At 39.4% G+C, this 25,793-nt stretch overlaps 1 protein-coding gene across 1 annotated transcript in view; it reads right to left on the reverse strand.

Annotated features, from left to right (window-relative positions):
• Positions 1-9,839: 9,839 nt before the first annotated feature.
• LOC106087372 (probable cytochrome P450 305a1) overlaps positions 9,840-25,793 on the reverse strand; it is a 46,811-nt gene continuing 30,857 nt past the window's right edge. The window contains exon 2 of the mRNA XM_059360244.1: positions 9,840-11,760. Within this exon, the coding sequence (XP_059216227.1) occupies positions 10,328-11,760 (1,433 nt within the window). The 3' untranslated portion in view covers positions 9,840-10,327. The remainder of the gene's footprint in view (positions 11,761-25,793) is intronic.

Raw genomic sequence — 25,793 nt, forward strand, 5'->3', positions numbered from 1 at the left:
GTCTATGCACGTTTTGGTGTTGGTATTCGGGTCTTCTCTTGTTGGCTCATACATGTTGGCTCGCAATTCTTATCCGATTTGTCTCAAATTTTGTATAAAGTATTTTGTTATGACTTCCAACATCTGAGCTAAGTATGGTTCTAACCGCTTCAAAACTTAATGTAGCTCCCATATAAACTGATCTCCTAATTTGACTTTCTGAGCCTCTCGAGGGATCAATTCTTATGCGATTTGGCTAAATATTATTTTAACGATTTCTCCTATGACCTTCCACATACGTGCCAAGTATGGTCTGAATGGGCCAATAACCTGATATAGCTTCCATATGAACCGATCTCCCGATTTTAATTCTTAAGCCATTATAGGGCTCAATTCTTATCCAATTTTGGCTGGCATTTTGAGCAATGACATCTACTATGGTCTCTAGCAGCCAAACCAAGTTAATTGATAACCTCAAATATTAATAAATTATCCATTATCCTTTGTTTGCATATAAAGAGATATCAGGCAAAAAATTACCAATGAGATCCATGGTCGAGGGTATGTAAGATTTGGCGCTGCCGAACTTTACGCGCTTTTACTTGTTGTCACTCGATTCGTTCGCCAAGTCATTGAAGATAGCTATTTTTCCTTTATAAAATCAGCTCTTTCCAATGACTTGGCGAACGGATCGAGGGACAAATCGAAAAAAATGTGTGCTTATCGGCATGCCATTTGGGCTCGACTATAAAAAGGAGGCTTCTTATCTTTGAGCTGAATTTTCAATCAAACCCGCTTCACTGAGCTTTCGCTTTCAAGACGTACAAAAATATCACCTCTGTAACGTAACCTACTCTCCAATAGCTGTGATTCTGTGTAGGTTCGTTGAGCCTTCTCCTTTAACAGTTTAACACAAACTTGTATATTCGCACTCTACTAAATAAATTTTTATGTATGACAAAGTTAGCCACTTAAACTACCTGAAACACCTATCTTAGAGTAGAAAATTTTAAAAATAATACAACAAACAACCACAACGAAATTCCTATACTTTATTTTTCTTTATTTTGCGGACCGATAGGTTGTCATAACAAAGATAAATGCTGAATGATAAATTTTTACCACTCTGCCCTCTCTCTGTTCGTGGTGGTGTGTGTCTCTATTCAGTTGATCCATTTGCAAACAGAATAGATGGCGCTTACTTAAATGTTAGTGCTGCCATTGATAAGGTAAAGGTGTAGACTTTAATACCCAAAATGTTAACGAAATAACTTAAACTTCTTCGTTCCATGTCGCCCCGGATGCTTGCGCAATCACATATAAATGACTGAGAATTTTACATTTCTCCCATCTGTTAGAGCTTTTTTGAACATATTTATGACTTAAAATGTCATGACGACCAAGACAAAGTGAATGACCCGCCATCCTATGGTGGAGAGTATAAAAAGTGAGATTATTTACAAACTACGCACAATTAGCTGACGTTTTGAGACCTTGTTAGGGTCTTTTACCAGTGCCATCATGATATCTATTGGGTTGCCCAAAAATTAATTGCGGATTTTTCATATAGTCGGCGTTGACAAATTTTTTCACAGCTTGTGACTCTGTAATTGCATTCTTTCTTCTGTCAGTTATCAGCTGTTACTTTTAGCTTGCTTTAGAAAAAAAGTGTAAAAAAAAGTGTAAAAAATGCGCAATTACTTTTTGGGCAACCCAATAGTTTCGATTTTTTGATAGTATAGTAGAGAAGCATGGTTATTGAGTGCACTCGATCAGCATCGAAAACACGGTTACTCTGATGAGGGGCGGCGAATGTACAGAAAACACTGACAATTTGATGGATCAGTTGGATTGGTTACAAACACCATAATCATAAGCAGTCGTTTAGATTAGGGCTCTTCGTTAGTCCCCACCGTATTGTAGAGATAGCTTGGTTTTGACAGTATTGTAGAGATAGCTTGGTTAGGGCCCTCCATCAGGCCCGAAAACACGGTGACACTGATGAGGGGCGACGCATGTACATTCGAAAAGTAAGAGCGTGCAAAGTTCGGCCGCGCCGAGTCTTATATACCCTCCACCATGGATCGCATTTGTCGAATTCTATGCGCGGTATCTCTTTTTAGGCAAACAGAGAATATTGAATAAGAACTGTTATGCTATTGGAGTTATATCTAGTTAAAGTCCGATTCGGACCATAAATGAATGCTGAACATTGTAGAAGTCATTGTGTATTATTTCATTTCAGTTCGGATAAGAATTGCGCCTTGTAGGGGCTCAAGAAGCAAAATCGGGAGATCGGTTTATATGGGAGCTGTATCAAGCTATTGATCGATTCAGACCATATAAAACACGTATGTTGGAGGTAATGAGAGAAGCCGTTGTAAAAAATTTCCCCAAAATCGGATGAGAATTGTGCCCTCTAGAGGCTCAAGAAGTCAAGATCCAAGATCGGTTTATATGACAACTATATCAGACTATGGACCGATTTGAACTATACTGAACACATTTGTTGGTAGTGATACCAAAACACTATGTGCAAAATTTCAATCAAATCGGACGAGAATTGCGCCCTCTAGAGGCTCAAGAAGTCAAGACCCATGATCGGTTTATATGGCAGCTATATCAAAACATTTACCGATTTGAACCATACATGACACAGTTTTTGGATATCATAACAAAATACTTCGTACAAAATTTCATTCAAATCAAATAAGAATTGCGCCCTTTTGAGGCTCAAGAAGTCAAGACCCAAGATCGGTTTATATGGCAGCTATATCAGGTTATAAACAGATTTGAACCATACTTGGTACAGTTGTTGGATATCATAGCAGAATACTTCGTGCAAAATTTCATTCCCGTCGGATAAGAATTGCTCAAGAAGTCAAGACCCAAGATCGGTTTATATGGCAGCTATATCAAAACATGGACCGAGACTAAGATGGAGAAGGACTGTCGACTTACTCCTATAACAACTCATTAGGAACGAATTGGGGGTACACTTGGACAAATGTACCCTCCAAAGGATAATCTAGAAGGTGTATGGTACCACGGTGGTACTGTTTCTGAAGCAAGAAGGAGTACCCCAAAAAATCCGCTGATTACGGTGCTCGTTCTTAGGCCTTTGCATCCATATTTTGGGTGTGTGGCAATGAAAATCGTCCTTGGACTAAGGCAAAATTGTCAGACTCCGCTGGGTCATCATAAGGCGTGGGCTGGCGCTGTGAATTGCAGGGTGACAAAGGTCCTGTAGACGAGTATTTCGCAGAATAGAATGACACTTATTCTGGGGTTGATGAAACATGACTTCGGTCTGCTGACTGCGAGAATTTATGGCTGATCTGCCCAGAGCGCCGCCATATGGTCCAAGTAAAAACACAGAGTTTAGGGTATGAAAGATTCCTTTCAGATCTACAACGGCAACAATATTTGAGATCAACGGGCTTCCCGGAGTCTTGAGAGCCTTGAGAGACCTTGTTCCTCCAATGCAGCTTGCCAAGAAACTCGCTGGCAAATATACGGCTACCATAAAAACTTCGACTGGAACGAAGTACACTCCATTTCCCGATTTCATTCTAAACTCCGTCTTGGAACATTCATGCAAATTTTTGGACTGGAAGCACCCTTCCGGGATACGACAACAACTTCAAGTGCAACGAAGTCCATTGCTTTTCTCATTTCCATTCTAAGCACCGTCTTTGAACATTCTTGCAGATGTCTGGGCTGGAGTCACCCCGCCCTTCCGGGTACCTTCTGTAAACATGGACGATTTTATGCTGGATGGGCCTTCCCCCAGAGAATATATAGGCTTTCGAACAGGTACAGCGTATTTCAGGCGGAGGTCTTTGCGGCCCTGAAGACACCAGACACGATGTCGATGCGTTAGCGTCGGCCCGATGAAACTGTCACGATATACGTAGACAATCAGGCAGCGCTGAAGGCTCTGGTGTCGGGTCATGTGCATTCGAAACTGCTTTGAAGATGCTTGGAACTGTTTCGAACTATGGAAAAGCCAGTTAGGCTATGCTTGGTTCCGGCCCATCAAGGTGTAGCGGAAAATGAGATGGCCAGAAATGGATCGCTTATTGCGATCCAGTGGAGGGCTCACTGACGGAATCCACTGTACAAGCTTTACGATACGTTGGACGCCTTCTACGATAATCGCGCTAGGGAGGCGTGGGCTTGTGCTGTGGGGGTAGCAGGTTTGCAAAGGTCCTGTGGCCAAGTATTTCGCCATAGAGGAAGTCCCTTAACCTGGGGCTGAAGCAGTATGACTTCGGAATGCTGATAGCCATTCTGACAGCAGTCGTTGCAACGTCAGGTCTATAATGACGCGCTGGATGCAGAGATTGACAGACTTTTGCAAGATGTGCGATGACGAAGAGGAGTTGGAGATGGTATAGCAAGGAATTGCGAAGAGAAGGCAGAGGATAATAGGCGAAAACCTCTTTCCGTGCCTCGATTTTCTCCGGGCACTTAGTCTTCTCGTAATTCTGGAATTTTGGAAAGGCTATGCTGGATTCCGGGCCATTAGGGTGTGGCAGGAAACGAGGCGTGCGACGAGATGGCCAAAAATAGATCACTGATTGCTACAAATCGTGCCAGGGAATTAGTGAGCCCTCCACTGAGCGAGCTTATTGGTAAGGTAGATGACTTCTAGAATGAGGCATGGGTTGGTGCTGTGGGTTCACGGTGGCAAAGGCCCTGTGGCCAAGTATTTCGCGAAACAGGAAGTCGCTTATCCTGGGGTTGAAGCAGCATAACTTCGAATTGCTGATAGCCATCTTGACGGGGGTCACTGCAACGTTAGGTCTTTGATGTCGCGCTGGGCGCAGAGAGTGGCAGTTTTCGGAAGGATGTGCGATGACAAAAAGGAGCTGAATTAGGTCGAGCTGTATGTGACCTTTTGTTTCACTGCCCCAGAATTGCAAAGAGAAGACAGAGGATAATGGGTGAAAACTTCTTTCCGTGTCTCGATTCCCTCGGGGCAATTAGTCTTCTTGCCATTCTGCAGTTTTGTAAAGGACTACATTGGTTGGCTAAATCTGTGACCCTGTGACCAAATATTTCGCGAAACAGGACAACAGGACAGAGGCGGACTTCTGCAATATGTGCGATGACGAAGATGAGTTGGCGTGGTGTCACTGCCGCGGAATTACGAGGAGGAGACATAGTGGGATAGTGGGTAAAGACCTCTTTGCGTGACTGAATTCCTTCCGGGTACTTAGTATTCTTGTCATTCTCGTTTTTTTTTAAAGGCCTGAATTGGTTGACTGAATCATACGTCATTTTTGCAGTCTTTCTTCATCTTATTTTTCTCTTCTACCTACTTTACTTCCGAGTGTAGCGGTAAGCAACCGAGAAGCGTGCCCCCCAACGTAACCTATCCTTGTATACCGAGATGCATGAAGATTCCCTCTCGGGATGTCGTCCACGGTATTTGTTGTAGAGCAGCGATATCAAGTGCTGAAGACTGACAGTTTCATCAAACACAGCATCCACCGTCTAATTTTCCCCGTTCCCCCCAATCTTGGAGTCGAGTCTATGTCTGAGAATCTTCTCAGCTTTCCTTGCGCATCTATTGTATCCTTGGCCTATCTCCTCATACTACTGCAGAAGTAGAAAGAGCACAGTGGATTATGGGTTCTTTAATCTGCCTTACTTTTCCAGAACAGCTTCGATTCGAGAACTATGAAAGGTTAAGGCTATTCTGTTTTATATTCTCTACTAGATGGCCCGGGCCCGCTCCGATGTGCCTTATTTTACTTTATATGGAATAAAATTTTATCTCTATCCCCCCAATATCTTTCATTTAAGCTCCACATTGATATGGTCGGTAAATATGACCGTTTTGGGGTGTTTTGGGGATTGGGGTGGTCCCCCAAACACTAAGCCCAGAAAATACATCAGCAACGTGCACTATTCTCATATATCTATATATCATTAATTTGAACCCATATTGCCATTGGCCTCAAAATTGGATATTAAATTTGTTTCCTAATCTCATTTAAACTCCTTATTGTAAAAGTCAGCAAATATGTCCGGTTTGGGGTATTGGCCCTAAAAACTATAAATATGTAGTTCCACTTTCTTTAAGACCCAAATTGTCTTGGTGAGCAAATACGTCCTATTTGGGAGTTGTTATGGTGGTGGGACGTCCGTGGTCTACTCCCAAATACCTTTAATTTGAGCCCCATATTTCCAAAGTCGGCAAACATGACCGGCTTGGGGGTTATCTTGGGGGATGGGTGGCCATTCAGTGAGCTGGCCTTAAAAATATATATCGGATTCGTATTCTACTCTAAAAACCCTCTTATTTGAGCCTCATATTGCGATAATCAGCAAATACTTCCTATTTGGGTGGTGTTGTGGGGGTGGGGTGGCCCCATAGACACTTTTCCCGAATATTGATATCAGATTCGTGCTTTACTTCCAAAGACCTTTCATTTGAACCCCATATTGCTATGGTCGTAAATTTGTCCTTTTATTTAACCCCCATATTCTCATGGTCAGTAAATAAGTCCTGTTTGAGGGGTGTTTTGGGGAAGGGGTGGACCCCCAGAAACGTGGTTCCACATTTGGATATTCGATTCATATTCTACTCGGGGGATTGGAGTGGTCCTCCTAACACTTGGTCCGACAATTGGATATCAGATACGTTTTCTTATACTATTGGGTTGCCCAAAAAGTAATTGCGGATTTTTCATATAGTCGGCGTTGACAAATTTTTTCACAGCTTGTGACTCTGTAATTGCATTCTTTCTTCTGTCAGTTATCAGCTGTTACTTTTAGCTTGCTTTAGAAAAAAAGTGTAAAAAAAGTATATTTGATTAAAGTTCATTCTAAGTTTTATTAAAAATGCTTTTACTTTCTTTTAAAAAATCCGCAGTTATTTTTGGGCAACCCAATAAATACTTTTCATTTGAGACGCATATTGTCGTGATTGGTCTAAATATATGTATGGTAGGTTTTAGGGTGGGGCGGCGCCCCTAAGTACCCCATCCGAAATCTGGAAACAAAATTTTTATTTTTAGGGTACTATATGAGAGCACACAAAATTTCGCTTAAATCGCACCACCCATCTCCGAGATCTGGAGTTTCTGAGAATGAGGGTAAGGGGGAGGGTCCGACCCCCCCCCCCATCCCCACCCCTTCAGATTCAAAAAATGCACCATCTGTAAAAATTTGAAGAAAAACGGTTCAGCCGTTTCCGAGTCTATAAGGGCTTAGCTTCGTATATGCTCATCCAATGTAAAAACGGTAACGTACTGACAATGACCAGAACTGCTGGTTTAGACACTGTTGGCTAATATGACGTGAACCTTGCAGCAATCGACCTTTGTAAACAAATCGGAGTCCTAGTCCTGCTATTGATCCGTTTCTTTTGGAGTTTTTATACCCTCCACCATAAGATGGGGGGTATACTAATTTCGTCATTCTGATTGTAACTACTCGAAATATTCGTGTGAGACCCCATAAAGTATATATATTCTTGATCGTCGTGAAATTTTATGTCGATCTAGCCATGTCCGTCCGCCTGTCCGTCCGAAGAAGTAAAGCTAGCCGCTTGAAATTTTGCACAAATACTTCTTATTAGTGTAGGTCGGTTGGTATTGTAAATGGGCCATATCGGTCCATGTTTTGATATAGCTGCCATATAAACCGATCTTGGGTCTTGACTTCTTGAGCCTCTAGAATGCGCAATTCTTATCCGATTGGGATGAAATTTTGCACGACGTGTTTTGATATAATATGCAACAACTGTGCCAAGTATGGTTCAAATCGGTTTATAACCTGATATAGCTGCCATATAAACCGATCTTGGGTCTTGACTTCTTGAGCCTCTAGAGTGCGGAATTCTTATCCGATTGGAATGAAATTTCGCACTACGTGTTTTGTTGTGATATCCAACAACTGTGCCAAGTATGGTTCAAATCGGTTCATAACCTGATATAGCTGCCATATAAACCGATCTGGGGTCTTGACTTCTTGAGCCTCTAGAGTGCGCAATTCTTATCCGATTGGAATGAAATTTTGCACGACGTGTTTTGTTACGATATCCAAAAACTGTGCCAAGTATGGTTCAAACCGGTCCATAACCTGATATAGCTGTCATATAAACCGATTTGGGTATTGACTTCTTGAGCCTCTAGAGGGCGTAATTCTTATCCAATTTTGGCACATAGTATTTTGTTATGATATCCAACAACTGTGCCAAATATGGTTCAAATCGGTTCATAACCTGATATAGCTGTCATATAAACAGATCTGGGGACTTGACTTCTTGAGCTTCTAGAGGGCGCAATTTCTATCCGATTTGGCTGAAATTTCGCAAGACGTTTTTTATTGTTACTTTCAACAACTACGTCAAATAAAGTACAAGTTGGTTCATAACCTGATATAGCTGCCATATAAACCGATCTGGGATCTTGACTTCTTAAGCCTCTAGAGGTCGCAATTATTATCCAATTTGCCTGAAATTTTGTACGACGGATTCTCTCATGACCATTAACATACGTGTTTATTATGGTCTGAATCGGTCTATAGCCCGATACAGCTCCCATATAAATCGATCTCTCTATTTTACTTCTTGAGCCCCCAAAGGGCGCAAATCTTATTCGAATTTGATGACATTTTATACAGGTCTCCAACATATAATTTAATTGTGGTCCAAACCGGACCATATCTTGATATCGCTCTAATAGCAGAGCAAATCTTTTCTTATATCCTTTTTTTTTTGCCTAAGAAGAGATGCCGGGAAAAGAACTCGACAAATGCGATCCATGGTGGAGGGTATATAAGATTCGGCCCGGCCGAACTTAGCACGCTTTTACTTGTTTTATTCTGCTTAGCGGTTTTCGGTTGTAAGTTTTGCTTAGCTTCATATATCCTTATTCGAGGTACGGTCGTTAGGTCTATGGGTACCATAACGGCAATAACAAAAACTACTAATTCAGACAGAGTTTGTTGAAATTATCTGACCTTTAGAGCGGCCTTTGCCTGTACCAAAAACCCTTCACTTGAGCTGTAAGGATTTAATGCTAACTTTTCATTTAGATTTAGCCCACCTGTCTTAAACGCTCTATAGTGAATTGTGGTTAAAACCTAAAGCCCACCAGTACCGGCAGTGACGATAACCAACGATTTACTCACTAAGTTGACGTGGTCAGACTTACGCCTGCTGCCTTAGAAATAATCACCATGTATCTTGTTGTTGTTGTAGCTACATTTTCATGTGGAGGTAGCGATCCCCATCAAGTTCCTGTAGAAAGTTTCAAAGGACCTATCGCCGCGGGAGCAGGGTGGGCATTGGTTATATAAAGGCGCCAGTAACCCGCCTTGTCATATCGAGCATCATAGGCATTTGCGCAAGAGCCGGTGCCGCCCGACCTCTCATTGAGGCTCTCCACTCGATAGCGCTGATTGTCCGCGACTGCCGTTGCAGCTACCCCGTATGGAGTATTCCACTTTGGACGCACCCGGTAGCTCACAGCTAAGCTTCTCGTGGCAGCAGTGAACGCCACACAGATTGGACCTCAAAATTCCAGCCTGTGTGGTGCTCACAGCTATCCCGGGCCTATGCCGAACGCCATTAATCGTTCCCTTTTGTCGACTTCCCGAACAACGAAAAGCTATGTTGCCTTTATAGAATCCTCCTTGGCTGCGTTTACTTTTCGGGTGCTCGATTTAGGTCAACTCTCAGTTCTATCCAATTTTCTTTTTTACTTCTGATTATGAACGTCAGAGTTTAAATCCCCACCGGGGTCAGTTTTTGCCTAATAAGGCAGCCATCATTTTTTGCCATATTTTTTTTTTTCTTTTTATTTCTCTTTACTGTTTGGTTAAAAATTTTAAATATGAAATTTCGGATGACCTCTCAACTGCCACTTTTGCCATGCCATAAACTTGAATTCTCTTCTCAACCAATTCAATTTATTTGTATTAACACTTTCATTAAAGCATGCGTAATAATAAATGCAAATCGCAAAACCTACTATTACTACCACTAATATTGGGTTGCCCAAAAAGTAATTGCGGATTTCTCATATAGTCGGCGTTGACAAATTTTTTCACAGCTTGTGACTCTGTAATTGCATTCTTTCTTCTGTCAGTTATCAGCTGTTACTTTTAGCTTGCTTTAGAAAAAAAGTGTAAAAAAAGTATATTTGATTAAAGTTCATTCTAAGTACTATTAAAAATGCATTTACTTTCTTTTAAAAAATCCGCAATTACTTTTTGGGCAACCCAATAGAACCGTTTTCACACCATTTCTCATATTATATTGACTTATTTCCAATCGCTCATAAGTATTTCAATTTAAAGTTTTCAATGAGAGTGACTGACAAAAAGCCTAGTCTTGATAAGGAAAATGTTCATGTCTTGGCACAAACTTCAGCTTGTAGGGTTTCGGAGATAATGTAATGCCGGGCAATAGCTTCATGGTTGGCTGATCCTCTTTGTTTTGAGTTAAGAGCAATTTAAAGTTCTCAACAATTTTGACTACGAACGAAAATAAGCAGGCTCTGGCCAGAGCATCGCCTAGACAACGTCTCCTTCCCATGCCGAAGGGTATGAAATACTCATCTCGGAAAGTTCTGCCCTCGGCGTCTATAAAACGTTCTGGCCTGAAAACATCTGGGTCCACCCAATGGTCGTGATCTTTTAAAACACTACTGGCCGTAATAAAAATGGTGGTATTTTTGGGAATATCATAACCCGCTAACTTTGTATCCCACAATGCTCTGCGTGGTCCTGTTATCGGGGCAATGTGATAGAAACGCTGTACCTCCATGAGAAAGGCTTCGGTGTAGGGGTAATAGGATTTATTGCCCAAATTGGGAAATTCTTTGCTTTTGGTGTTCGCTATTATTTCCTCATATATGCGCTTTTCGATTTCCGGCTTCATGGCCAAAGTCATCAAGCTCAGATCTATGGTGGTGCTGGTAGTCTGCGAGCCGGCTATGAATAAATCCAGAATGGTCATTACCAATTGGGTTTCGTTGAAGGTGGTATTCTCATTATTATTGCTGATTTCCTGTTGCATTTCCCACAGATAGGCATATATCAAATCCTGTTCAGCATTCTCTTTGGTCATAGTGGTCTTATGGTGTTCAATGCTTTCCATAAAGAAGTCATACATTTCCTTATTTAGCTGACGTATTAAATTGTAGCCCGTCTTATTGGGTGCCACAAAACGCAGCCAGGGAAATTGGGTCAATAAGCCTCCGGAGATATCAAATACCTTAGAACGACGACCCATCAGACTTAATAACTTGGCCATACGTTTATCGCCTCGCTCAAAACGTTGACCCGCTGTCATAGACCACAAAACATTGATGACACTTTGAGCCAAAAATGTACTCGGGAACACAGGAACCGAACTAAGTTCATAGATGAATTTTAGCAAACTGTGGGTCTCCTTTTCAATGCGTTTCTCCATTTCGGAACGGCCATAGCCTACATTCCGCATTTGTTTCATGGCAAAATTTCGATGTTCATACCAAAGTTTGCCATCTGTACAGGTGATGCCTTTGCGTGTGCCCATTGTACGCAGGCGCAGAAAGAAAGTATCCGGTCGTCCCTCAAATACCTCCTGTAAATTGACTTCCTTCACCAGCTGATAGGTAAGGACCACCACAACATAATCCTGACCAAGTTTAAGTCCTAGAATATTGGAGTTATATTCTTTTGACCATTTCTCGAAAGCTTTGTGCTGTCCTCCCAAAGCTGCAGCCTGCTTTCGCAATTGCATGGTGTTGCCAGCCCAGGGAACAAAATCAGGACCTGTAAATAGGGAAAAATTATTAGCAAAACTAAAATATTTTTATACCCACCACCGAAGGATGGGGGTATATTCATTTTGTCATTCCGTTTGGAACACATCGAAATATCCATTTCCGACCCTATAAAGTATATATATTCTTGATCAGCGTAAAAATCTAAGACGATCTGGACATGTCCGTCCGTCTGTCTGTTGAAATAAAGCTACAGTCTTTAAAAATAGAGATATTGAGCTGAAACTTTGCACAGATTCTTTTTTTGTCCATAAGCAGGTTAAGTTCGAAGATAGGCTATATCGGACTATATCTTGATATAGCCCCCATATAGACCGATCCGCCGATTTAGGGTCTTTGACCAATAAAAGCCACATTTATTATCAGATTTTGCTGAAATTTGGGACAGTGAGTTGTGTCAGGCCCTTAAACAACCTTCGCCAATTTGGCTCAGGTCGGTCCAGATTTGGATATAGCTGCCATATAGACCGATCCTCCGATTTAGGGTCTAAGGCCCATAAAAGCCACATTTATTATCCGATTTTGCTGAAATTTGGGACAGTGAGTTGTCTTAGGCCCTTCAACATTCTTCGTCAATTTGGCTCAGATCGGTCTAGATTTGGATATAGCTGTCATATTTATTATTTATTTTTTTTATTTATTTTTAAAAATCTCTTCATTTTCATACAATTTGTCTTATGTATAATGTCCCGCGAAACCATGTCGGTTTGTCTGCAGGATGTATATCAGCCAAGCTGTAGTATTTCAATTTTTTTTTTTTTTTTTTTTTTTTTTTTTTTTTTTTTGAATTGAATTGATAAGTTTTGAAATAAATAAATAAATGCAATAAAAAAATTCAATTCGATATTAGAAATTTTTTTATCATTTTACATCTTTTAAAGCTATTATTATTATTGATGATATTTAGTGGTAATTTATTTAAAAAATTTGGTAGAGTAACTTCCAGAGAGTATTTTCCATAATCGTTGCGATATTTAGGAACTTCGTATTTGCCAGATGCTTTTCTTCGTGTATTCCTGCTGTGGCTAATGCGTTTTAAAAAGGTTGGGTTGTTGAAGAATTCTCGAGCTATGGTTGTGTTGTAGAGTCCATCGATGTTTAGTATTTCAAGGGACTTGTATAAGTCATTGGAAGGTGTGAGTGCTATGTTATTATTTCGATTCTGTTGGTTGTTTGATGTTTTCGTTTTATTTTTATTTATAAGTTTTACTAGTCTGTTTTGGTACATTTGCAATATTCTACAATGTTTAGACTTTCCCCACGCAGTAGTACCATGTCTCAATTGAGATTCTACTAAAGAAAAATATGCTTGCCTTAGTACAAAGTACGGTGAACAATTACTAAGGTGATACAGAGCAAACATACATTTCCTGAGTCTTTTTGTTAGCTGTTCGATATGGGCTTTCCATTTAAAATGTTGATCTAAGTGTACACCTAAATATTTGTATGTTTCCACAAACTCTATGGTGGTTTCACATTGGTCGTTTAGGGTTTGATTAGTTGTGGATGTACAAGCTCGATGAAGGCAATCAAAATTATGAAAAATAATTTTTAAATTAGATTTTGGTATGTGCCTAGGTCTGATGTGCATCACTTTAGTTTTGTTGGAATTAATTATAAGACCGTTATCGTGGCACCATTTGCTGAGAATATTGAGCTCATTCTGCATAATTGATTCGGCTTCCTTAATATTTTTGCTTTCCACAAGAACTACAGTGTCATCAGCGTAGGAAAAAGCAGTGCTGTTTTTTAGCATTTTGAGCATCTCATTGGCGTAAATTATGTATAATATCGGGCCCAATTTAGATCCTTGTGGTACTCCGAAATTTGCAGTTTTGTGGGTACTTAATTCGTTATCTATTTTAACTTTATATTGCCTGCAGTTGAGATAGTTTTTAAACCAATCCAGACAATTTCCTCTGATACCACATTTTTCTAGTGTATTTATAAGTTGTGTGTGCGTTAATGTGTCGAAAGCCTTGCTGAAATCAATAAATAATGCTAAGCAGTGATAGTTCTCATTTAATTTCTTGTTGATGTGGTTCGAAAAAAACCCAAGTAGCTGGTTAATATTTTTGCCTTTTTGAAATCCGAACTGTTGTTTATTTATTATTTGGTATTTTGTCAGGAAACTGTTGAGTCTTCTTACCACAATGTCTTCCAAGACTTTCTCTACGGCAGATAGGATTGATATTGGCCTATAGTTATTTAAGTCATTTTTACTTCCATTTTTAAATATTGGCCTAACGATGGCAGTTTTTAAAAGAGGTGGAATTACGGATTCATTTAAACTCATATTAATAAATGAAGTTATTATTGGTGTAAGATTAACAGCATTTGTTTTTAAATCTACAGCTCTGATACAGTCTACACCTGCAGTTTTTTTCGGATTGAGAGATTTTAAAATATTCAATATTTCTTCTTCATCAGTTTCTCCCATGAACATTGTATTTTGCAAATTTGTTCCCTCGTTTGGACAGGTTATGATGTTGCAAGGATGCAATATTTTTTGGATATTTTCTTCAAGCGAATGGGCAAAACTATTTGCCAATACTAGCGGACTCACCGAAGGAAAATGTTTTTTCATATTGGCATCAATGTTCTCAACTCTCTTGCCGGTAATACGGTTAATTGTTTTCCAAGTTTCACGTATATTATTTTTGTTTTGTATAAATTCATTGAAGTTATATTTGTTTTTAGCGTAATTTATTTTTTTGTTTAATTTATTGTTAAATGCTTTGTATATTTTTTCGTTGGTTTTGTTATTTCTATTTTTTTGCCATTTTTTATGTAGTTTATCTCTGATCTCACAACATTTTACTATTTCATTATTGAGCCACGGGTGCGGGTTACGTTTATCTGTTCGTTTGTTTGCTGTGTATTTAGATTTTTCATAAATTGTTTCAAATTTAGTATAGATTTTATCAAACAATTCATTAGCGTTCGTTGCTTCATTTAATAGTAAAGACCAATTCGTGTTTTTTATTAATTGATTAACTTTTGACGTATTGATATTCACTTTTGCATCACCCTGTTTACTTTTGTTGGTTATGGTGTTTGTTTCTCTTTTATGATCCATGCATCCAAATATTGCGTAGTGGTCTGCTATTGCTGTTTTTATTATTGCTGCATACGCTCTCTCTCTCTTTCTGTTGCACCTCATGAACAGGTGGTCAATGCACGTTTTGGTGTTGGTGTTTGGGTCTTCTCTTGTTGGCTCGGCCACCATACAATGCAATCCATGCGAAGAGAGTATTCCAAGATATTTGGTTGTGTTGCAGTTTCTCTTTTGTGTGTCAATATTTGTATCTCCGGTCACTATTAACTCATTCTTATTGTTTATACTGCTTATGGCTTCATCCAACTCTTTTAAAAAGGGTTTAATACTCAAATTTGGTGGGCGATAAATAGCTATTATAGATATGTTTGTGTTGATGTCCACCCTCAACACCTCTGCAAAATTCATTTGGATGCTAACTTCATTGTATTGGAGATTCTCTTTGATATATATTACCACACCACCACCTCTTCCTTCTCTATTTAAGAAAATGGAATTGAAACCATCAATAGACCGATCCTCCGATTTAGGGTCTTAGGCCCATAAAATCCACATTTATTATCCAATTTTGCTGAAATTTGGGAAAGTGAGTTGTCTTAGGCCCTTCGACATTCTTCGTCTATTTGGCTCAGATCGGTCTAGATTTGGATTTAGCTGTCATATAGACCGATCCTCCGATTTAGGGTCTTAGGCCCATACAATCCACAATTTATTATCCAATTTTGCTGAAATTTGGGACAGTGAGTTGTCTTAGGCTCTTCGACATCCTTCGTCAATTAGGCTCAGATCGGTCCAAATTTGGATATAGCTGCCATATAGACCGATCCTCCGATTTAGGGTCTTAGGCCCACAAAAGCCACATTTATTGTCCGATGTCGCCGAAATTTGGGGCAGTGAGTTAGTTTAAGCCCCTTAACATACTTCTGCAAAATGGTACAGATCGGTCCAGATTTGGATATAGCTGCCATATAGACCGATCTCTCGATTTGAAGTTCTGGGCCCATAAAAGGCGCATTTATTGTCCGATGTTGCCACATATTTTTGCAATTTGGTCTAGATCGATGAAGATTTGCATAGAGCTGCCATATAGACCAATATCTCGATTTAAAGTCTTGGCCCCAAAAAAGGGGCATTTATAATCATAAGACATAAGGTATGGAATTTTCACCGGATTTTGAAGAAAGGTGGTTTACATATATACCCGAGGTGGTGGGTATCCAAAGTTCGGCCCGGCCGAACTTAACGCCTTTTTACTTGTTAAGGAAACTTAGGTAGCGCTTTGTTGATTATTGTGAGACGTATGACCAGTAGGTATATTTCCGTACAGCAATCTCGAAGAACCATAATCACTCTATCGTGAATTAAAGCTGATTATATGCCTTGTGGATGCCTTATACTTTTTTGAACTTTGTGGGAATTTTCCATAGGAAAAACAAACAGAAAATTTTTGAGTTACGCTTTGGAGCGTAAGGAGAGGAGAAAGTTTAGATGTAAGATCTACTTCATTCTCTTGATTTTGGTGGTGGATTGGAGTGGGCAAACCCTTTGCCCCGAAATGAATATCAGATTCATACCCTACTCCCATATTGCTATAGTCGGTATATGTGTTGTTCAGGGGGAGTTTATGAGATGAGTCGTCCCTGAAACACTTGGCCATAAAACGGATATCAGATTCGAGCCCCGTTTTGCCATAATCAACAAATATGTTCAATTTGAGGGGTAAGTAGGGTGGGTCAGCCACCCACATGCTTAGCCCTGCAAAATGATCAGCATCGTGCTGTAATGCTTAATTCCTTTTATTTGAGCTGAAATTGTAATTGGTTTAGGGGGAGTTTATGGGGTGAGATGACCCCCAAACTCTTGGCCTCAAAATTGGGTATCAAATTAGTGGCCTACTATCAAATACCTTTTACTTGAGCCCCTTATCGTCATAGTAGGCAAACATGGCCAGTTTAGGGGGCTGAACCTGAAATAATATCAGCATCATGCCTATAATGTCAAGCAATTTGAAGGTGGCGATCAAGATATTCAGGGCTACGGGTCCCGTTCAGATCAACACTAATTAATTTTTTTATGTATCGGTTATATACTTTCAAAATCATATTTCAACATTAGATTCGAAGTTAAGTGTCATATATCTTTCGTTTGATTCCCATATTTTTCCAATCGAACTACACATCTCATTGACGTCTAGTATAAGTTGGGTGGGACGGTCCCAGACTCTGTCCCAAATGTGTAAATCAGATTCGTAGTCTAATCTCAAAGACCTTTCATTTGTGAAGTTGAACATTCATTCCCGTTTTGGGGTTGGAGAGGCCCCGTAGACACCTTGGACCAAAATCTTATAACATTGGGTAGTCAACTTCCAAACACCTTTCCCAAAATATGTCCTGTTGAGGGGTTTTTGGGGCGTTGGGGGCGCCTCAGACACCAAGGAATACTTTTTTATATAAGCTTTTTACTATACTTTTAAATACCCTTCATTTGATATCCATATTGTCCCAATCGGTAAATATGTCCTGCTGGGGGGTAGGGAGGCCCCTCACGCTCCAAAGAATAAATTTTTATATCAGACTAGCTGAACTCGGCCCGCTTCGCTGCACTTTCTTTTACACTATTTGAATTATAACTTTCCTTTCAATTACTCTTCTTTGCATTCACTAAGTTATGGATATATTTTGCCACCATGTTTTTATAGAACTTTTACACTATTGTGGAAGCTTGTCCCAGGGTAGGAGGGTTAAACAAATAATACCAAAAACAGTCAAAGGTTAGTTCCATTATTTTATCGAAGTACAGACAACTTGTCATAACATTATTGAAAAGCATATGATCAACTTTGAACACACTCTCCTGTACCTCTCGCTCTCGCTCTCTTTCTCTTTGTTCGGGTTTGCTTGGCTATTCAAATAATTTCTATCTCCCAATAGATGGCGCTGTATTTGTTGTTGGTGATGCTCGCTGTTGTTTCCCATCATATTGTCATCATTTTGTCTATTTTTAAATTCATTCGAATTTCCACTTTTGTCGGCCTATCTAATGTCACCGTTGCGCATGGGTAAGTATCTTCGTCTTACCCATGCCAAAAACATCAGAAAAAATTTTCTGCACTGGATATTCCTTCAATAATAGTTGCGACAATAATCATTATCCATTTTAGACTTCAATACAAAAACTTACGGCCTAGACCGCTAAATTTGTTTTTTTTTCCATCACAAACTAATTTCGTCATTCTGTTTGTAAAGCATCGAAATATTTATCGGAGACCCAACAAAGTATTTATGTATATTTTTGATCGTCTTGACATTCCAAGTCGATTTAGCCATGTCAGTCCGTCCATCTGTCGAAAGCACGCTAACTTTCGAAGGGATAAAGCTAGGCGCATAAAATTTTGCACAAATACTTCGTATTCGTGTAGGTCAGTTGGGATTTTAAATGGCACATATTGGTCTATGTTTTCATATAGCTTTCATATAAAGCAACCTTGGATCTTGCCTTCTTGAGCTCCTAAACGCCGCAATTCTTATCTGATTTGTCTTAAATTTTGTATAAGATATTTTATAATGACTTCCAACATCTGTGCTAAGTATGGTTCAAACCGCTTCAAAACTTAATGTAGCTCCCATATAAACTGTTCTCGTAATTTGACTCTTTGAGCCTCTAGAGGGCGCAATTGTTATTCGATTTGGCTAAACATTATTTGAACGACTTCTCCTATGTTCTTCCACATACGTGCCAAATATGGTCTGAATCGGTCCATAACCTGATATAGCTCCCATATGAACCGATCTCCCGATTTTGATTCTTAAGCCACAATAGGGCTCAATTCTCATCCAATTTTGGCTGACATTTTGCACAATGACACCTACAATGGTCCTACTATACTCCAACAGCAAAACCAAGCATGGTCCGAATCGGCTGAGAACCTGAAATAGCTCCAATAGCTTTGCAATTTATATCCATTATCCTTTGTTTGCCTATAAAGAGATATCGGGCAAAAAAAATGGCAAATGTGATATGCGGTGGAGGTAATGTAAGATTCGACCCGGCCGAACTTTTCACGCTTTTACTTGTTGTCACTCGATTCGTTCGCCAAGTCATTGAAAACAGCTATTTTCTCTTTATAAAATCGAAAAAAACATGTGTGCTTATCGGCACGCCGCTTATGCTCGACTATAAAAAGGGGGCTTCTTATCTTTGAGCTAAATTTTCAATCAAACCCCCTCCACTGAGCTTTTGCTTTCAAGACGTACAAAATGTTCACCTCTAAAAGCTAGCCTAGTCTTCAATAGTTCTGATTCTGTATACGTTCGTTGAGCCTTCCCCTCTAACAGTTTAACACCAACTTGGATATTCGCACTCTACTAAATAAATTTTTTTGTATGGCAAAGATAGCCACTTAAACTACCTGAAACACCTATTGTTAAGGCCCGTCTTAGCGTGCGAAATTTAAAAAATAATACAGCAAACAACCACAACGAAATTCCTATACTTTAGTTTCCTTTATTTTACGGGCCGATAGGTTGCCATAACAACGATAAATCCTGCTCAATTTTTAGCACTCTGCCCTCTCTCTGTTCGTGGTGGCGTCTCCATTCAGTTAATCCATTCGCAAACAGATGGCACTTGCTTAAATGTTAGTGATGCCATTGATAAGGGACAAATTTCGACTTTACTACCTAAATTTTAACCAAATAACTTAAAAGTTCTCCGTTCCATGTCGCCCTGGATGCTTGCGCAATCACGTATAAACGACTGAAAATTTTACATTCCTCTCATCTGTTAGAGTTTTTTTGAACATACGTTATGAGTCCATAGATTTCCTTTGTCTATGCTGCTACTCGCTTGGAGCGGCTTAGCGCCTATAATATTGATTATGATGTGGTATTTCTCTATAAGATAAGACGATTCTCAGTGGTAGAGAACTAATTTTCCGGTCTTTATATTAAGTGCGGTGGCGACAGTTTTTAGTAATTTAACCATGTACAACTTTTGAACATGAAAGTGTTGCCCACCTGCACGTTGTTTGGACTTTTCTAGGAAAACAAGGCTCCTTGTCGATGAGCTAAAAATGGCGGCCACTTGACGTTAAGGTCTGCAACTGCTCCTATCACACTGAACGTCATAACTTTGGGGGTATGGCGTCAGTGCACAGAACACTACGTCAGATTAATTGATCAACTGTTTTAAGGTGTGCTGGTCCGGTATAAATATGAGCAGAATAAAGATATCATATTCGCAATCCACAACCATACACTTTGAATTTAACCCCATATTGTAATAATTGGTGTATACAGCCGTTTGGTGGGAGCGCCTCACTCCATCTGCCACTTTAGCACACATTTGATTGACGCACTCCTCTTAAAAATATCTATCACTTGATCCCCCATTGTTTTAATTGGGAGGTAAAGCACCACCTAGATTCTTGGACGCAAAGTTTAATGTCATATTCGCAATCTGCTACCAAATGCCTTTAATTTGAGGCTCATCTAGCTAGGATCGAATTATATTCCGATTTGAGGGTAGGAAGACCCCCAATTACTTGGACCTCATTTTTTATGCCATATTCGTAGTCTAGTCCCGAATACCTTTCATTTGAGTCCCATATTGATATTTACGTCCAATATGTTTGTTTGGGGGAGTTGTTGGGGTTGGACAACCCCTCGCATACTTCATCTCAATTTTTAATATCATATTCGTATTCTACTCCCCAATGCCTTTCATTTAATGCCCATATAGTACCTATCGGTCCACTTTTGATTTTAAGTGGTGTTTTTGGGGTAACGGGGGAGGGTCCGACCCCTTCCAATATCAACAAACTAAAAGGCCTTTTCCTCCTTCCTGACCATTTTCGTAATCTACTCTCAAATACCTTTCATTCGAGTTCCATATTGTCATTATCGTCGAATAAACCTATTTGAGGGGGTCGGGGCGGCCCCCTAGTTACTTCGATCCAATTTTTAATATGAAATTTGTAGTCTACTCTTGAATACCTTTCATTTGAATCCCATTTTGTCCCAATCGGTTTACTTTTATTTTTTGGGGTCGTACTTTTAGGGTAAGGGGGAGGGTCCGCCCCCCTACCAATATCAATTAATTATATAGCCTATTGCTGCTTCCGGACCACTCCCCACAATCTGTGAGAATTTAAAAGAAATCGGTTCAGCCGTTTTTGAGTCTATACGGAACAAACAAATTTACAAACCCACAAACAAACAAACAACAACAAATTCATTTTTATTATTATATATAGATTTGTACTCTGCTTTTTAATACCTTTCATTTGATACCCATGTTGCCCAAAGCGATAAAAGTGTACTGTTGGGAGGTGTTTTTGGGGGTGGAGAACCCCCCGACACTTAAGGTTGAAATGTGTATGCCAAGTTGGTACTCTACTCTTAAATACCATCCATTTGATACTCATATTGTCCCAGTCGGTAAATTTGTCTGTTCGGGTGGGTTTTGAGGTGGGGCGTCCCCCCAGGTTAGTTGATCCCCAAATTTTATACCAATTTCGTGTTTTTGGAGTACCATGAGGTGGCATACACAATTTCGCTTAAATCGGTGCATGCATCTCCGAGATCTGGCGTTTTTTAAAATTGGGGTAAGGTGGAGGGTCCGCCCCCCTTCAGATATCAATAAATGTAGTACACTATTTTCACCAGAAGCTCAAACTCCACCATCTGTGAAAATTTCATGAAAATCGGTTGAGCCGTTTTTGAGTCTATAAAGAACAGACAAACAAACAAACAAAGCGCAACAATTTCATTTTTATATTGGGTTGCCTAAAAAGTAATTGCGGATTTTTTAAAAGAAAGTAAATGCATTTTTAATAAAACTTAGAATGAACTTTAATCAAATATATAATTGCCATTTTGTTCGATAACCTTTTGCTATCTTCCTGGCAAATTTAGTATTCCACGCTCATAGAACTTCTGGCCTTTATCTGCAAAAAACTGAACCAAGTGCGATTTTATAGCCTCATCATTGCCGAAAGTTTTACCATTTAAGGAGTTCTGCAAAGATCGAAATAAATGGTAGTCTGATGGTGCAAGGTCAGGGCTATATGGTGGATGCATCAAAAGTTCCCAGCCAAACTCACTCAGTTGTTGGCGAGTGACCAAAGATGTGTGCGGTCTAGCGTTGTCCTGGTGGAATATGACACCTTTACGATTGACCAATTTGTCCAATTGTTGACAGTAAACATCCGAATTAATCGTTTGGTTCCTTGGAAGCAGCTCAAAATATACCACACCCTTCCAATCCCACCAAACAGACAGCATAACTTTCTTTTGGTGGATATCAGCCTTTGAAGTGGTTTGAGCTGGTTCACCATGCTTAGACCATGATCGTTTTCGACTAACGTTATTGTAAACAATCCATTTTTCATCTCCAGTTATGATTCGTTTTAAAAACGGATCGAATTCATTGCGTTTAAGATGCATATCACTAGCGTTGATTCGGTTTGTTAAATGAATTTCTTTCAATACATGTGGTACCCATATTAAAATTGACGCCAAACAAACAAATGTAAACAAAATGTCGCGCACTTTTTTCTAAAGCAAGCTAAAAGTAACAGCTGATAACTGACAGAAGAAAGAATGCAATTACAGAGTCACAAGTCGTTGAAAAAATTTGTCAACGCCGACTATATTACTACTATATTACCGACAATTACTTTTTGGGCAACCCAATATAATAGAGAAGAAGAAGATGTGAATGACAGTTGAAATAATGACATAGCTATTTATAGGCGTATTTATAAAGATCCAATTACACGATCAGGCATGTCATATGAGCAGTCACTTTCTGTATTCATAAGACTTGTCTTATGTACGTCATATACAAATAGAGCGCGGTCCAATCGGCATGCATTCTCCTATCTATTGTACATTTTTTTCATAGACATGTGTCTACAGGTGTGTTCGGTTTAATAAAAGCTCGGTTTAATCCATACAGTTGCATATTTATTCCAAAATCCATTTGTTATATAAAATTGTTATACCCTCCACCATAAGATGGGGGGTATACTAATTTCGTCATTCTGTTTGTAACTACTCGAAATATTCGTCTGAGACCCCATAAAGTATATATATTCTTGATCGTCGCGACATTTTATGTCGATCTAGCCATGTCCGTCCGTCTGTCCGTCCGTCCGTCCGTCCGTCCGTCCGTCCGTCCGTCCGTCCGTCTGTCTGTCGAAAGCACGCTAACTTCCGAAGGAGTAAAGCTAGCCGCTTGAAATTTTGCAAAAATACTTCTTATTAGTGTAGGTCGGTTGGTATTGTAAATGGGCCATATCGGTCCATGTTTTGATATAGCTGCCATATAAACCGATCTTGGGTCTTGACTTCTTGAGAATCTAGAGTGCGCAATTCTTATCCGATAGGGATGAAATTTTGCACAACGTGTTTTGCTATGATATCCAACAACTGTGCCAAGTATAGTTCAAATCGGTCCATAACCTGATATAGCTGCCATATAAACCGATCTTGGGTCTTGACTTCTTGAGCCTCTAGAGTGCGCAATTCTTATCCGATTGCGATAAAATTTTGCACGACGTGTTTTGCTATGATATCCAACAACTGTGTCAAGTATAGTTCAAATCGGTCCATAACCTGATATAGCTGCCATATAAACCGATCTTGGGTCTTGACTTCTTGAGCCTCTAGAGTGCGCAATTCTTATCTGATTGGAATGGAATTTCGCACGACGTGTTTTGTTATGATACCCAACAACTGTGCCAAGTATGGTTCAAATCGGTCCATAACCTGATATAGCTACCATATAAACCGATCTTGGGTCTTGACTTCTTGAGCCTCTAGAGGGCACAATTCTTATCCGATTTGAATGAAATTTTGCATGACGTATTTTATTTTTACTTTCAACAACTGTGTCAAATAAGGTTCAAATCGGTTAATAACCTGATATAGCTGCCATATAAACCGATCTGGGATCTTGACTTCTTGACCCCTAGAGGTCACAATTATTATCCGATATGCCTGAAATTTTGTACGACGGATCCTCTCATGACCATCAACAAACGTGTTTATTATGGTCTGAATCGGTCTATAGCCCGATACAGATCCCATATAAATCGTTCTCTCTATTTTACTTCTTGAGCCCCCAATGGGCGCAATTCTTATTCGAATTGGCTGACATTTTACACAGGTCTCCAACATATAATTTAATTGTGGTCCAAACCGGACTATATCTTGATATAGCAGAGCAAATCTTTTCTTATATCCTTTTTGCCTAAGAAGAGATGCCGGGAAAAGGACTCGACAAATGCGATCCATGGTGGAGGGTATATAAGATTCGGCCCGGCCGAACTTAGCACGCTTTTACTTGTTCGTACTAATCACGCGATGTGTACAACTTTCAAAGTTGCTATTTTCTAAATCACATATGACATGTTTGATCGTGTAATGGCAGCTTAAGATGGACGCCCCGGCGAATTGCTACAACAAAGCGGCTTTTTGGGAACTCGATATTTCAATATTTTGTAAACAAGGTGAATTAAATTCGATTCGTCCTGACATTTTCGGCAAATTTGTTCCAACCAACCAGAACAAGACATGTTAGAATCGAATACAAGGTAGCGTCACTAGGCCAGCTGATTAAAAATTGAGGAATTTCAGAGGTGCATCGTCCCACTGAATTGTCGTATACATTTCAAATAAATGGCATCTTAGAGCGTGTGTCGAATGATAGCAATCTCCTTAAATAATTAATTAATTTAAAATAGGCAAATGGAGATCAGTTTATACAAAATAATATGTCAATAGGAAGGAAATTTAATGATCTTTAAACTTTGTATTCACTCTTGGGACATTTTAGAAAAATAATTCACATGATATTTGCTTTTTCTAAAGAAAATTTCTACAGGAAACTGAGTTTTTTAAAGACGAGTTTTGCATACTAAAAATTTGGAAAGGTTTGCCTTTCTTTAATGTTACTTTGAAAAATAAAATGCCTCATATGGCCTTCTACAGACTGCCAAGTATAAAATTGTTTATTTTCAAATAAATAATTGATAGCCTGTTTGTCGATATCGAAAAATAGTCTCAGGCGAAAGAAAGACAATCTTTTTGATCTATATTCATCTACATGAACATATTTCGGTATTTGCTTCTAATGAGCTATTAAGGCCTGACTATGCTTTCGTAAATGTAGGAAAACGGATCAGCTTGTTTGTTTTCGCTTATGAATACTCATACAAATGATTACCGAACGTCTGTCGACTGTAAACGGAAAGTAGAATTCAGTAAAAACAACATTTTACGTTCCGTTTGAACGAATTTCGAAACCAACAATTTACATTCAGAAAATGGCTTTTCTACTATTCTATAATTTCTCTGTGAAATTTATTGTTACAAGTTTAGGTTTATGTTGAATGGGTAGCCCACCATGAAAAGGCGAGTTCAATTCCGCCAAGATCTTTCACCTCACTGCCCTAGAACCCACGGCCGTGAAGGCCGCTATATATGTATACTGATTTCGAAAACTGTAAATCCCTTCCCTGAATTCCCTTAGAGGCTATCGTAATGGCACAGAACTCTGCCTTAAAGAACATAAACTCGTCCGGCAGTTTCACCGACGTACCGATATTTTCTGTGTCGGAGTATGGCCCCTATCCAGTCCCTGTCTCCATCTTGGAGCTATTGGGTTGCCCAAAAAGTAATTGCGGATTTTTTAAATGAAAGTAAATGCATTTTTAATAAAGCTTAGAATGAACTTTAATCAAATATACTTTTTTTACACTTTTTTTCTAAAGCAAGCTAAAAGTAACAGCTGATAACTGACAGAAGAAAGAATGCAATTACAGAGTCACAAGCTCTACTCCTTCAAAAGTTAGCGCGCTTTCGACAGACAGACGGACGGATATGGCTAATTCGACTTAAAATGCCACAGCGATCAAGAATATATATACTTTATGGGGTCTTAGACGCATATTTCGAGGT

The sequence above is a fragment of the Stomoxys calcitrans genome, chromosome 1 (genome assembly GCF_963082655.1).
Source record: "Stomoxys calcitrans chromosome 1, idStoCalc2.1, whole genome shotgun sequence".
Classification (NCBI taxonomy): Eukaryota; Metazoa; Arthropoda; class Insecta; order Diptera; family Muscidae; genus Stomoxys; species Stomoxys calcitrans.